Below are 14,123 nucleotides of genomic sequence, written 5' to 3' on the forward strand. Positions count from 1 at the left end.
CCGATCTGTTCAGGCTCAGTGGCAACTATTTATGGAGAAGGAATGTTTCTTCAGTAACAACTCCACGTCGAAGGCAGGCATCATGTTTTTCTTAGGGAAACATTTCCATCCGTCCTGTCTTAAATTTATGAGTATTATTGATGGACACCTGGCCTCCGTGACCTCTATCAATGAGGTCAAGTTCACAATTCTCAATGTGTACGCTCCATGCAAAAATGATGAGCGGATCTCCATTTTTTGCCGAAATGAGAAAATTCCTGCAAACACTGGATTTGCAGACTTGTCTAATTATAATTGGTGGCGATTTTAACTGTACTGTTAATGCTTCATTTGACCGGAACGGGCCGGAACCCCAACCATGTACTGCAAAACTTTTTGCAAACATCATTGCAAAATATCTTCATGATATTTGGCGCGTGCAGCACCCTTCTGATCGGTCTTATACATGGTGTCGTTGTTTAAACAACCACATCTCACTTGCGAGGCTTGATCGCATCTATGTAAATTCTCGTTTATTACATGGAGTTTATAAATCCGATATCGTGCCTTCTGGTTTCTCTGACCATTCCCTCGCTCGAGTCTTTATTCAACTCTCTAAACCACGTCCAGGGAACTCTCATTGGAAATTCAATAAGTTTACTGGAAAACCTCAACTTGATTCAGGCCTTTGAATCCTTCTGGACGGCTCTCCTAGAACAGAAGTTAAGCTGTTCCGTTAACCCGTTGATATGGTGGGATTTATCAAAAACCCAAATTAAAGGGTTCTGTCAACGGTATCAGTTTTTCTCAACAAGGGCTGACCATGAAGTAAAGAAAATATTACAATTAGGCATTTTACAACTCCAACGGGTCATCGGACAAAATAATAGCAACATACAAAAATCCTTAACTGAGAAACAGTCCTTATTGAAGGAAATAACCGAGAGGAATGCACGTGGTGCCTTAGTTCGGATGAGGGTGCGACACCTGAATGAGGCAGACGTACCAACCAAGTGCTTCTTTTCCTTAGAGAAACATCTTCTCAGTAAACAGCTTTCTCGGCTGCGATTAGCAGATTCATCCATTGGCTTTACACAATCAGAAATCAAACGTTTCGTGAAGGAATACTTTTCGAAAATATATTCAATGGAACAAATGAATCCCGTCAGTGTCGCCTCGATCTCCGTAGGCCTGCCAGTGTTGTGTGCAGATGGGTGTTCCCAACTGGAAAGACCCATTACTTTTTATGAACTTGGCACTGCCCTGCACTGTCTTGCCATTGGCAAAGCACCTGGATTGGATGGACTTACAACCGAATTTTACAAGAAGTTTTGGCACTTATTGGGTCCAGAACTCATTAACACCTTGAACGCAAGCTGCCAGCTTGGAGAGCTACCTCGGAGTTGCCGACGAGCTCTTCTTACCCTCATCCCAAAAAAGGGAGACATGCTGAGAATTGAAAATTGGCGTCCTATCTCCCTGTTATGTACGGACTATAAGATATTTTCGAAAGCCCTGGCATCGCGACTTACTCCTTATTTATCCTCTTTGTTGAAAGAAGACCAATGTTACTGTGTCCCAAAACGTTCTATCTATGACAACATCTCCCTTGTGAGAGACATCATTGAACTGTGCAAAGAATACCCTAAAGATTTAGGACTTCTTCTCCTTGATCAGGAGAAAGCCTTTGACCGTGTTGACCATCGGTACCTTTTCGAAGTACTTGAGCGGTTTGGACCTGGTTCAACCTTCATCTCTTATATTAAAATACTATACAATGATATTTGTAGTGTGCTTTTATAGATAAATTTTATAGATTTATCTTTAAAATTGCTTTTATAGATAGATTTATTTTATAGATATTTATAGATAAATAATGAACTTGTTGCACCTTTGTCTATTAACAAGGGAATTAGACAAGGTTGCCCTCTTTCGGGTTGCTTTATGCTCTCTCCATCGAACCCCTACTGGTTTCTTTGCGCTGTAGACCAACAGGGGTTAGTTTGTCCCAGCTTGAACGGCCCATCAAGGTACTGGCATACGCTGATGACGTGTGTGTATTCATACAAGATAGCGATGACGTTAACATCGTTCGTTATTGTTTGTCCTTATTTGAAAAGGATTCTTCAGCCAAAGTAAATTGGAACAAAACGAGCACCCTTTCGCTCAGTCCATTGTGCTACATGGTGCCAAGACTTCCTGCTCCACTGTCATGGTCCGATGATGGTGTGAAATACCTTGGAGTGTTCTTAGGTAATAATACCACAGTAGCAAAAAATTGGGCTGGTCCGCTTGAGTTTGTTGAGGGTAAATTGCAAAAATGGAAAGGTCTGATCACACAACTGTCATATCGTGGAAGGGTCTTGGTCATCAACACACTGGTGGCCTCCACCTTATGGCACAGGTTCTTCGTGCTGCATCCTCCAGCGGTGTTGTTTCAACAGCTCCAGAAGTGCTTCTTGTCCTTTTTCTGGGACGGAAAACACTGGTTGCGACCTGGGGTCCTCAGTTTACCACTGACCGATGGAGGACAAGGCCTGGTCGACATAAAGAGCCGGCTTATGGCCTTTCGACTCTCAGTTGCTCTTCGCATGCAATACATGCGACCCCTCTCCACCATGGGTCAACGTCGCTCGTCACCTTTTGCAACAGGCTGGAAGGCTCGGCTATGACCACTCTCTTTTCCTGATGGACCTTTCCAAAATCGACAGATCTCTCCTCTCTGGTTTCTATCAGAGCATGCTAAATGCGTGGCAAGCTCTGACAATAACAAGAGCTTTACATTCTTACACGAAACATGTTTCTGGAAGAACCTTTGTTATACAACTCCCTTTTCCATGATATGCCTACTGATAGGTGTTTCATGCAATGCTTTACTGACAAGGGCGTTAAATCTATTGCAGATCTTCTCAGCCCAAAGGGCAGCTGGATCAGAGCTGATGCATTGGCAAGCCTGGTCGGTGTGCGATCCTCTCGAATTGTGGCACGCATATTATGTAGTGTGCTTTGGACATACACACAGCTTGCACCTGCTTGGGAGCAGGACCAGCAAAGCAATGAACAAAATACACATCGAATACCTTCTCTCTCTACCTTCCCTGAACTCGTATGTGCTTTTTCTCTTGCCAGCCCTCTTCCTTGTCCCCCTTTTAACGTAGGCTTCAATGGCCTTCCCAAACAAAAAGACCTTTATTTGGGTTGTGTAAAATTTCTTTTGCAACGGCAAATAACACAGCAGAAGGTTCGATGGAGAGACCTCTTACCTTGTTCTCCCCCTTATTTTCCTAACTGGAAAGGTTTTTATCACCCTCCTGTACCACCACGACATGGCGACCTCCAATGGAGACTAGTACACTGGATCCTTCCTTCTAATCACTTGTTACACCGTTTTTCAAATCTGCTTGTAGATGAATGTCCTTTTTGTAAGAAATCTGAAAACCTTTTTCACATCTATGTTGAATGCCAACGGTTGGCACCTTTATTTATTTTACTTCGGAATTGTTTTGTGAGGTTTGTTTTGTTTTTTAACACTTGTGTGTTCATCTACAGATTGGATATCCCACACAAACATTCCAATGCTGTGTTAGCCAATTTCCTGCTTGCTCAGGCAAAGATGGCAGTATATAAGTCAAGGAAAAGAAAAGTTGACGGTGTTGGAGTAAATGATGAAGATGCTTTGTTTTTGTTCCAAAACCTTTTAATAAGTCGTGTTCAATTGGATTTTGCTTTTTTTCAGTAACTGGAAGATTACCGCAGTTCGAATCAAAACGGTGTATAAAAGAAGTTATTTGCAAAGTCCGAGAGGAATGTTTATCCTTTTGTGATGTTCTGTATATAATTAATCCACCCGATTCATCCTTTCCTTTCTTCAGAAATTGTTTCTAGGTTTTCCTTCTTTCTCTGAAATGAAAATGTAACTCCCATTTGGGGGCTTTCTTTTCTATTTTTATAATAAAAAGATACAACTCTCTGTCTCTGTCTCTGTCTCTGTCCGTCTCTCTCTCTCTCTCTCTCTCTCTCTCTCTCTCTCTCTCTCTCTCTCTCTCTCTCTCTCTCTCTCTCTCTCTCTCTCTCTCTCTCTCTCTCTCTCTCTCTCTCTCTCTCTCTCTCTCTCTCTCTCTCTCTCTCTCTCTCTCTCTCTCCTCTCCCTCTCCCTCTCCCTCTCCCTCTCCCTCTCCCTCTCCCTCTCCCTCTCCCTCTCCCTCTCCCTCTCCCTCTCCCTCTCCCTCTCCCTCTCCCTCTCCCTCTCCCTCTCCCTCTCCCTCTCCCTCTCCCTCTCCCTCTCCCTCTCCTCTCTCTCTCTCTCTCTCTCTCTCTCTCTCTCTCTCTCTCTCTCTCTCTCTCTCTCTCTCTCCCTCTCTCTCCGTCTCTCTCTCTCCGTCTCTCTCTCCGTCTCTCTCTCCGTCTCTCTCTCTCCGTCTCTCTCTCTCTCCGTCTCTCTCTCTCTCTCTCCGTCTCTCTCTCTCTCTCTCTCCGTCTCTCTCTCTCTCTCTCCGTCTCTCTCTCTCTCTCTCTCTCTCCGTCTCTCTCTCTCTCTCTCCGTCTCTCTCTCTCTCTCTCCGTCTCTCTCTCTCTCTCTCCGTCTCTCTCTCTCTCTCTCTCCGTCTCTCTCTCTCTCTCTCTGTCTCTCTCTCTCTCTCGCCGTCTCTCTCTCTCTCTCTCCGTCTCTCTCTCTCTCTCTCCGTCTCTCTCTCTCTCTCTCTCCGTCTCTCTCTCTCTCTCTCCGTCTCTCTCTCTCTCTCTCCGTCTCTCTCTCTCTCTCCGTCTCTCTCTCTCTCTCTCCGTCTCTCTCTCTCTCTCTCCGCCTCTCTCTCTCTCTCCGTCTCCCTCTCTCTCTCTCTCCGTCTCTCTCTCTCTCTCTCTCTCTCTCTCCGTCTCTCTCTCTCTCTCCGTCTCTCTCTCTCTCTCCGTCTCTCTCTCTCTCTCTCTCCGTCTCTCTCTCTCTCTCTCTCCGTCTCTCTCTCTCTCTCTCCGTCTCTCTCTCTCTCTCTCTCCGTCTCTCTCTCTCTCTCTCCCTCTCTCTCTCCCTCCGTCTCTCTCTCTCTCCGTCTCTCTGTCTCTCTCTCTCCGTCTCTCTCTCTCTTTCTCTCTCTCTCTCTCTCTCCGTCTCTCTCTCTCTCTCTCTCCGTCTCTCTCTCTCTCTCTCTCTCTCTCTCTCTCTCTCTCTCCGTCTCTCTCTCTCTCTCCGTCTCTCTCTCTCTCTCTCCGTCTCTCTCTCTCTCTCCGTCTCCCTCTCTCTCTCTCTCTCCGTCTCTCTCTCTCTCTCCGTCTCTCTCTCTCTCTCCGTCTCTCTCTCTCTCTCCGTCTCTCTCTCTCTCTCCGTCTCTCTCTCTCTATCCGTCTCTCTCTCTCTCTCCGTCTCTCTCTCTCTCTCTCTCCGTCTCTCTCTCTCTCACTCACTCTCTCCGTCTCTCTCTCCGTCTCTCTCTCTCTCTCTCCGTCTCTCTCTCTCTCTCTCCGTCTCTCTCTCTCTCTCTCCGTCTCTCTCTCTCTCTCTCTCTCCGTCTCTCTCTCTCTCTCTCCGTCTCTCTCTCTCTCTCCGTCTCTCTCTCTCTCTCTCCGTCTCTCTCTCTCCGTCTCTCTCTCTCTCTCCGTCTCTCTCTCTCTCCGTCTCTCTCTCTCTCCGTCTCTCTCTCTGTCTCTCTCTCTCTCATGAAAATATATCGACTAATGGGGGTGTGTGACATTGAGATTCTCATGTATGTTGTACTTGTAAGTTTCTGCAGCTGTCAAGGAACTCATGTGGAGTTTGAAACAGCAAAGGGCTTACCTTGGGTCGCTTTTCTTGGATGCTTTATGTAGCTTTCTTTTGCTGAAAGGGCAGGGGATTATTAATTATGAAGTCCTTGCCACAGCTGTGGATAATTTGTTTTAGGTGAGAACTGATTGATTGTTCCCTTCCATTTTGGGTGAGAGAGGTGATTGTGCCTTTGATATTTATATGTTGACTGCCATCAGCATTGCACGTAATACATGTTTGGCAGCGCGTTTCTGTCATTGATGACTCGCCAATAAGCGATGAAACTGGTGCCGTGGCTGATGGGGGTGTACAGCATTGGGATTTGATTTTCATGCTTGTGATACTTGTAAGTATCTGCAGCTGTGGGAGATCCTGATTTGGGTTTAATACAGGAAAAGGCTTACCTTATGTAGCTTTTCTTGGTTGGAGTGTGCAGATTTCTTTGGCTGAAAGGGCTGAGTGTTCACTAATTATAAAGTCCAATCTGCAGTTGGGGATAATTGTTTAGGTGCAAGCTGATTGGTTGTTTCCTCCAATTTCAGGTGAGAGATGTGATTGGCCTGTGGTGTGTGTGTTTGTGTGTCAGGATCAGACTCCATTGCTGTAGTGGGTATACCAGGAAGCAAGTTCCACACCAGCTGTTTCTGCAGGCATCCTGACGAATAGGAAATGCCTGCCACACATTAACCTGTCTGTGGTACACAAAACAGCTGTGTGAGTGAGCATCCAAGGTCAACTTTGATTTTCAAAAGGCTTTTCTAGCAAAACTGTTCCATCGGTTCCGTCTATTCCAGTTTTTCTCGATTGTTTACAAACATTTCCTGAAGCTATACCTCATTTCTCAAAACTATCAACACAAAACAGTCGAGCGTTTCTGCAAAACTTCAGAAATCTCTGTTAAAATGTAACACTGCGTTCGAAACCCTGTTTTTTCCCCCTCAAAATGACATTTTGCATCCAAATCGTACACACAAGCCAGGTCATGAAATGACCTTGCTGAATACCAATTACACGCTGATGTCATAAATGAAAGACGCTATTATGAAAATCTTTAGGTATCGGTATGCTTTATTTTTTCTGTGTTGTAATGAACAACTTACATACAGTAGCTCGTTGTTCCAAATTATTACAGCGTATACTGGCCTACTCAAATGTAAAAAGAATACACAAACACAGTGAGATTGTTTTTGTTGTTTTTATTTTATTTTTCCAAATTACAGTACTGTAGGCGGGAGGCAACGTAAAACAAAAAGAAACAGGAGAAAAATAATATGCAGTGCAGGGAGACGAGTATAAAAACCAAAACAAATGCTAAACTTCAATTATTATCTAAATAAAGAAATGCTAATGAAAAGAAGAAAAACAAACGTCGCTCGTTTGTTTTTCTTGTTTGTAAGAAAACAAACAAACAAATGAAAAATAGAAGAAGTCATTGAGGTTACTGTGTCTGCTCTTGATCAGGCCAGAGACTTTCATCGATATCACAAGCAATGGTCAAGCAGCCGGGGAAATATTGTCTAGCATGACACATCCATCCCTGGCATAACTCTGCCGGTATATCCCCACATGCCTCCTCCATATGCTTGGAGGAGGGGAACATGGTCGTGGGGGTTGCGGTCATGCACCTTCCACTGCCATGCCGAGAAAAACCTCATCTGTTGGGTTTTTATAAAACTCCTTCATTGGGTATGCGTAAAACTCTATAAACTCCTCTATTGGGTATGTCAGTAGAGTAGTGGTAGATTTCTCCAATTTTTTTACTCACCTATTCTCATTTCTGAATGTCCGAATGACAGAGCCAACAGTGAAGCGGCTCAAATTTGGCTGAACTCTCTGTCAGGCCTCCCTCAGGGTCAAACCACATGGTCAATCAAAGTTACCCCGATTTCGTCTAAGATATTTGCCCTCCTTACTCTTCCTCATCTTCTTCCTTCTCCTCCTCCTCCTCTTCCTCCTCTCTCTCTGCCTCTTGATACAATGTTGTCAGTCATTGTTCTCCAACACAAGACAGCTCTCCTGTACCCCTTTAATTTGTGTTGAAGCCCTGATTGCTGATTGTATAATTAAAGAAACTAGTGTTTCACCAGTGAGGAGTGAGTGTGTTTAATTGATGTAATTTAAGTTTAGTATTTTGAATGGCAGTGTTTCCCATGTGGACACAAGTGATTTCCTTTCTGAAGATTGTGCCAAATGAGGAGAATTGTGTGAAGTTTTTTTTGGAAAATAGTTAAACGAGACTGAAATGTGTGTGAAAACAAGCGAAATGTGCTTATAGTTTGGAAGCAATTGTCTGTTTTTGCACATGAACTCAGTTTTCCTCGTTGGGTTCATAGTACCAGCTCCAGTGTGTAAACGATCGAGAAAAAGTGTAAGCACGAGCTTAGTAGAGCGATAACCCCATACTTCCTAGTTAGTTGTAGTGCAGCCAATACCAAGAAGATAATTAAATTCTCAATTTTATAGACCAGGCCAACCCAGAGAGAGAGAATCCATGGACATGTCTTTCGGGTTTGTTGGCCCTCATCAGTGAGGAGCAGAAGTATGCATCACACACACCAGTAACATTGGCACAATGTTACAACTGACCATTCTAACCTTTGCCAATGTGGGGTCAATGTCAGTGTGCTATCAGGGTGGCATTCCATAGTTGTTATAGTGACCATACTGCCCTCTGTCTCACCAGTGCTTGCTGCAGGTGTCCTGACTAACAGGGGAGGGCGGTCTTTCATTCCATCCATGCTGTCTTGGTGTACAAAGCCAGCTAATTAGAACTAGAACTTTGAGTTGTAGAGCGTTGGTGATGACTGTCAATATTAAATGGACATTCTGGCTCAGCTGCAGTCTGTGAGAAACTCAACTGCGTGAAGCATCAAACGATTTGCCACAAATAAGCCAATCTTCTTTTTCGTTTGTATGCAGTACAAGGCTGGCTATGGGGTAGCATCATTGGCTGAGGGCATGGCTGTGCCACTGAAAAAGCTGACATTGATTCTGTGTTTTGCAATGCAGCAGCTGACACTGCTTTAAGTAGTGGGCAGTTTTGCTTTTCTCACAAACTGCAACTGAAATATATATATATATATATATATATATATATATATATATATATATATATATATATATATATATATACATACACACATGTATATATTGTTATGAATTTCGGTCCGCCCGGCGTGTGATCAGACACGTAACTCGAATCGTGACCGCGTCGCCCACCGGAACGGACAATTCTGTCGTGACCCTCCTTGGAACTATCGCCAGGAGCTAGTCATGGGCGGGTCTTTCGACCCCACCACAATCGTGCCAATCGGCCACCCGCGCAGGATAGGGTTGTTCGCCAAACTCGACCTACCTAAGTACCTGCGCGGGTAGTTAACGGGGCTATCGTACCTCGCCGCTGGCCGGCCTAGGACACGAACCGCTTAAGCGGTCCATTCCGTGCTTCAGTGATAACCGAGCAGTGTTACCGCCGGCCCCGACAGACGTGATTATTTACCGGGTGCTTACACCCTTCTACCAATTCCTTCCGTGATGCAAGATGGAACTTTCAAACAAGGGAAAGGACACAACGAAACGGGGAACAGTTCGACAAGCACATTTATTGCACACTCGTACATTTATTATACAAGCACATGCAGTCAGGAATGCAAAACACTAACATGCACGTATACAGAACAAAAGCAAAGCAAAAGGTGCTACGACCGTCTATAAGCAGTTATGTACAGTCACTTATACGGTTTTACTTACGGGACTCGGCGCCACAACACACATTCAAAGAAAAAGCAAGAAAAGACCCCCTCATAGACAAGGGAGTCAGACTGGGCCCGTGGGCCTAATGCGCGTGGAATCTGGATGAGCGGCCAGGTCCACGAGACCGAAGGGTCTTACCAGCTCCTTCGTGGCGCGATGCTGGGCAAGCCGCGATATCAGCGTAGCTGCGCCTGGCTTTGTGCCCCTGGAGTGGTCGGTGAGCTGTCTCCGGCGCTCCCCATCTGCCTTTCCCATCGGCTTCGAGCTCCGTCTCCCGACTTGACTGCCCCGCCGACACTGCTGCTGCCACTTCTCCACTGACACTGCACTGCCGCTTGACTGCCCACCGACACTGCTGCTGCTGCCACTTCTCCACCGACTCTAGACTTGACTGCCGCAACCGACACACTTGACTGCCGCTTTTCTGCGCTCTCCAGACCCTCCAGACTGCCACTTTTCTGCCGCAAGCTGCATTGTGCTCACGCTTATATAGGCTGAGGGAGGAGCGTACATGCAAATTTCTGGATCACAGCGGGTTCGGAGGCGGGGCTACGCCACCCGATGCTCAGACATTGGACGGATTAAAAGGGGGCGTGAAGCATTCCTGATCTGCTTTTCGAGGCGAAAGGAACGCATTCCCAGCCCTTGGTACGACATGTGGTAGAAAGGCAGAGGTGGTGGGAGTTTGCTGCGGTGGTGGCGATTTGGATGCTGGCGGGCGTCGTTTGAGAATGGCGGTGAAGCGATGTTTGCGGGGTGGAGTGGTGGAGGTAAAGAGGCGAAGGTGGTGGTGGTTCGGTGTAGTTGTTTGTGGGCGTTATTGGTGGTGGCGATTTGGTTGTTGGGGGACGATTGGTCCAAAATAATGATAGAGAAAAGAAAAACAGCTATCTCAAAGGATCGCAGCCTGGTGAACACGGAAATTCCCTCTAATCAACGGTGGGGAAATCTAACTACACATATACTTATCGTCATAACTGATCGAAGGATCCTTTATGGTGTATTGCGAATTTCCACAGCCGTAACAATATATATATATATAATATATATACAGTTCAATAATGTTCAATATATATATATATGTTCAATATTCAATATGTTCAATATATATACAGTTCATATATATATATGGATAAGCCTGTTGTTGGCACACTGGCATTTGGACGAATATGTATGTATATATATATATATATATATATATATATATATATATATATATATATATATATATATATATATATATATATATATATATATATATATATATATATAATTAGTGTGGTCCAAAAACAGCAAAAAAAAAATAAAATTCAGATGATGTCTCCACAAGCTTTACATTATTCCACTATGATTCAATAATGCGCAGACAAAATTTTAAGTTGATCGGAGGTGATTTAGAGGTCGCTCCCTATGACGACTTTTAGTTTCATGAGTTGGTTAAATTAGGGTATGGTCAGGTACGATTACGGGTACTTCTGGATGTCCGAGGTGGAAATGGAGTGCATTTTCGAACTCTATGGAGTCGATTTACTCTAAGAAATGACTGCACCGACATTGAATTCACTACCATTTCGAAAATATGACCTAAAACAAGATTTATCATTACTGGAGTTGTCACTAATCCTACTCATTTTGATACTTTCTAATCTATAATTAATTTGTTGTCCGTCTAAAAATTTCTTAGAGTAAATCAACCCCACTGAGTTCGAAAATGCACTCCATTTTCACCTCGGAAGTGCAGAAGTGTACGGATATATATGTATGTTTTTTTATTTATTGTATGTATATATATATATATATATATATATATATATATATATATATATATATATATATATATATATATATATATATATATATATATATATATATATATATATATATATATCGGATCCGGGGTGGTGGGATTCTCACTGCCTCTTGGCGCCACCCTCACCACTGCCATCTCCGGGGTTTATAACGCCGGCCGGCTCAGCACAGGCCTCAGGTTCCTCTTCAATCGCGATACCAACATAATCCTTGTACCTTACCAGTTGAGGAAATAGAACGCCGCTTACAGACTGGTTGTGTCAGATGCCGAGCGTTTTCTGCCAGTCTGTAACCATTTTGGTTTTATATGCCAATCGAACGGATCGTTCCTCGACACGACACGGATTAATCCATAGCGGAAACTTCATACGAACCAACCAGATTTATTGGGGAACATCGCGGAACACGACACAAGCAAACCATTCACGACAATGTTTTTATTAACAATCTTTAACCCGTTCTTAACTAGGGAACTATGGACTACAGGTTTTGAGGGGTTCCCTACTGAGATATGCCTTATACAATGTGTAGACAAAGACAAGACAGACAGACAGCATGCATGCAAGACAAGACAGAGTACTTGGTGATGCTTCATGGACGAGAGGAAAGTGTCAAAAAGCACGAATTCGCTCGTAACAAGCGGATGTCCACGGATTCGAGCCCCCAGCTCGAATGCTCCGCGTGGCAAGATGGCGGCGCCGTACTCTTTCTTTTCCGTACCGTACGCGGTCTCCGCGCGCTCTGACGCTGCGTAAGGTCGACGATGGGCCTCAGCTGATCCCTCTCAAGGTCCAGCATACAAATCAAGGCCTGGCCTGTGCACCAGACAAGGCCTAAATCGAGGTGCCGGGCTCCGGCAAGCGGATCGGCAAACGTGTCGAGCCGTTTGTGTGAGCAGGGACCGTCAGAGGCTACGTCGTTTCCTCTCTTGCCTTCCCGCCTCGAAGCCCGACTTCTCAATTCCGTCCTCTCAGTTTCTCTCTCTGTATAATCACCTTTTCTTTCCTTTTCCATGCTCGCATCTCAAAGCCGACTGCCGTCTCTCTCACGGCAGAATCATGTCCTCATAAGAGTCGATCGCCGACTCGACGTGCAGGCCGCCTCTCCCACTGCCCAAAAAGGTAGACTCAACGTGCAGGCAGCCTCTCTTTCGTTTGCTGGCTTCGAAAACACGAGCACGTCTTCCTCAGCGCAGCCGAAAAACTCCCCTCAGTTTCACTTCCTCTTTTTGGCCACACCCTCTCAGCCGACTGGGCGGGGCCTCGTCCGGGATGGGAAAGGAAGAAGAGGGAGCTCTCGATCCACCACCACCACACAAACAATAAAACAGCCTCTTACAACTCCCGACACACATGTAATGTCCATTTTACCAACCAACCTCGCTAAACATGCATTTAATGCGGGATCTGAGCTAATCCTATACTTAGTAGTCCAATAAGGCCATTTCCATAACAATATAATATTATACTGAGCCAGATGTCCATCTAGTTCTATTTTTTGAAAGTTAAGTGTCTGTTCAAAGAAAATCTGACACATGATCACCTTTGTTCTGTACTTTATTGTCCAAAATCGATCTGAATACAATTTGGAATATCCCAACCAACGATATTGATTTTAATGACGACATACCAACATTTCACAGCATTATGACTATTTGTAATACCACATGATTATTGGTTCACGAGCCAGTAAGTGACCACTATATTCGTTATGGGTGTGTGTCTGCCTGTCTGTCTGTCTGTCTGTCCCGAGCATAGCTCCATGGGTTTTGATCCGATCTTGATAAAATTAGGGTGCGAGGTTTGTATCATTATCAAGTTGTGTTTTCCTGAGAATGGGCATGGTGCGCCCATTATGGGCGGAGCCACACCCCAAAAAACATGTGATTTTAGGGGGTAGCCGGTTTCAAGTTACATCTTCTCCGAGGGGGTTTGTCGAATCTGGCAGGGGTTTCGGTATTTGTTTAGCCAATGGCACCTGCATAGCCCCACGGAGCTCGATTTTTCATTTTCGTCCCAAGGTCAAGGTCACAAGGTCACGAACTTAGAAAATGTCAAAAAAAATCAATAAATTGGGCATCGAGCTCCTTGGGTTTTCAACCGTTTCGAATGAAAGTTGGTATGTAAGTAGTGCTCTTCGGGTACTACAACTTTCATCATTTACGTTTTTCCCGATTCCCGCCAGTTTGCCCGTGGTGTCCCCTCGAAAGTCAAAAAATAAAAAAGGCGAACCATGTACATTACTCGTGAACCATCGCCGTCTCCAGACTTGTAAGTCTTGTTATCGTTGAACTACTCTAATACTAGTGTGATGCGCCAAAATGATTATTACAGGTTGTTATGAACAAATTGTCATTATCACCCATTCGGTATTATTTTCAATTGTGGAAAGCATCATATTAATTGTCTTTATGACAAAGCTGGAACACTCCTATTGTATGAGCTGTTTGAAAAGCTTTGCAGGTACTATTTCTCGATGCTTACCTGAAATGTGTCGAGTCATTATCACAAATGTTTTGTAATATTATGGTTAACCTCTGTGATATTGCTACAAATTATTTGGAATGATTTTTGTAATTGTCAACTCCAGACCTGCAACCCTTTGTCGTGGGATATGATCGACGTCTGATGGGATTATTATCAGTCATTTTTCATTGCAGCGTCGTGGCGGATAAAACTATGCGGTGAAATTTGAAGATAAAGAAAAATGAGACGAGACAGGAATTTTTACTCTTAGTGCGTGTTATGTTGAACACTTCACAAGGAACATTAATGGGAACCAGGAGAGTCTAGGGGTTTGGTGAGAACCTCAGTGTAATTAAAATTGATTGTGTGTGTGTGTG

General features: G+C 44.4%; 1 protein-coding gene across 1 annotated transcript in view; it reads left to right on the plus strand.

The window, feature by feature from the left end:
* CD36 (CD36 molecule (CD36 blood group)) overlaps window positions 1–7,965 on the plus strand; it is a 78,607-nt gene extending 70,642 nt beyond the window's left edge. Inside the window, exon 14 of the mRNA XM_085871657.1 lies at window positions 6,306–7,965. Within this exon, the coding sequence (XP_085727783.1) occupies window positions 6,306–6,326 (21 nt within the window). The 3' untranslated portion in view covers window positions 6,327–7,965. The remainder of the gene's footprint in view (window positions 1–6,305) is intronic.
* The last annotated feature ends 6,158 nt before the right edge of the window (window positions 7,966–14,123 follow it).

Source organism: Eptatretus burgeri, chromosome 2 (assembly GCF_056783735.1).
Source record: "Eptatretus burgeri isolate ZD-2024b chromosome 2, Ebu_testis_v1, whole genome shotgun sequence".
Lineage (NCBI taxonomy): Eukaryota > Metazoa > Chordata > Myxini > Myxiniformes > Myxinidae > Eptatretus > Eptatretus burgeri.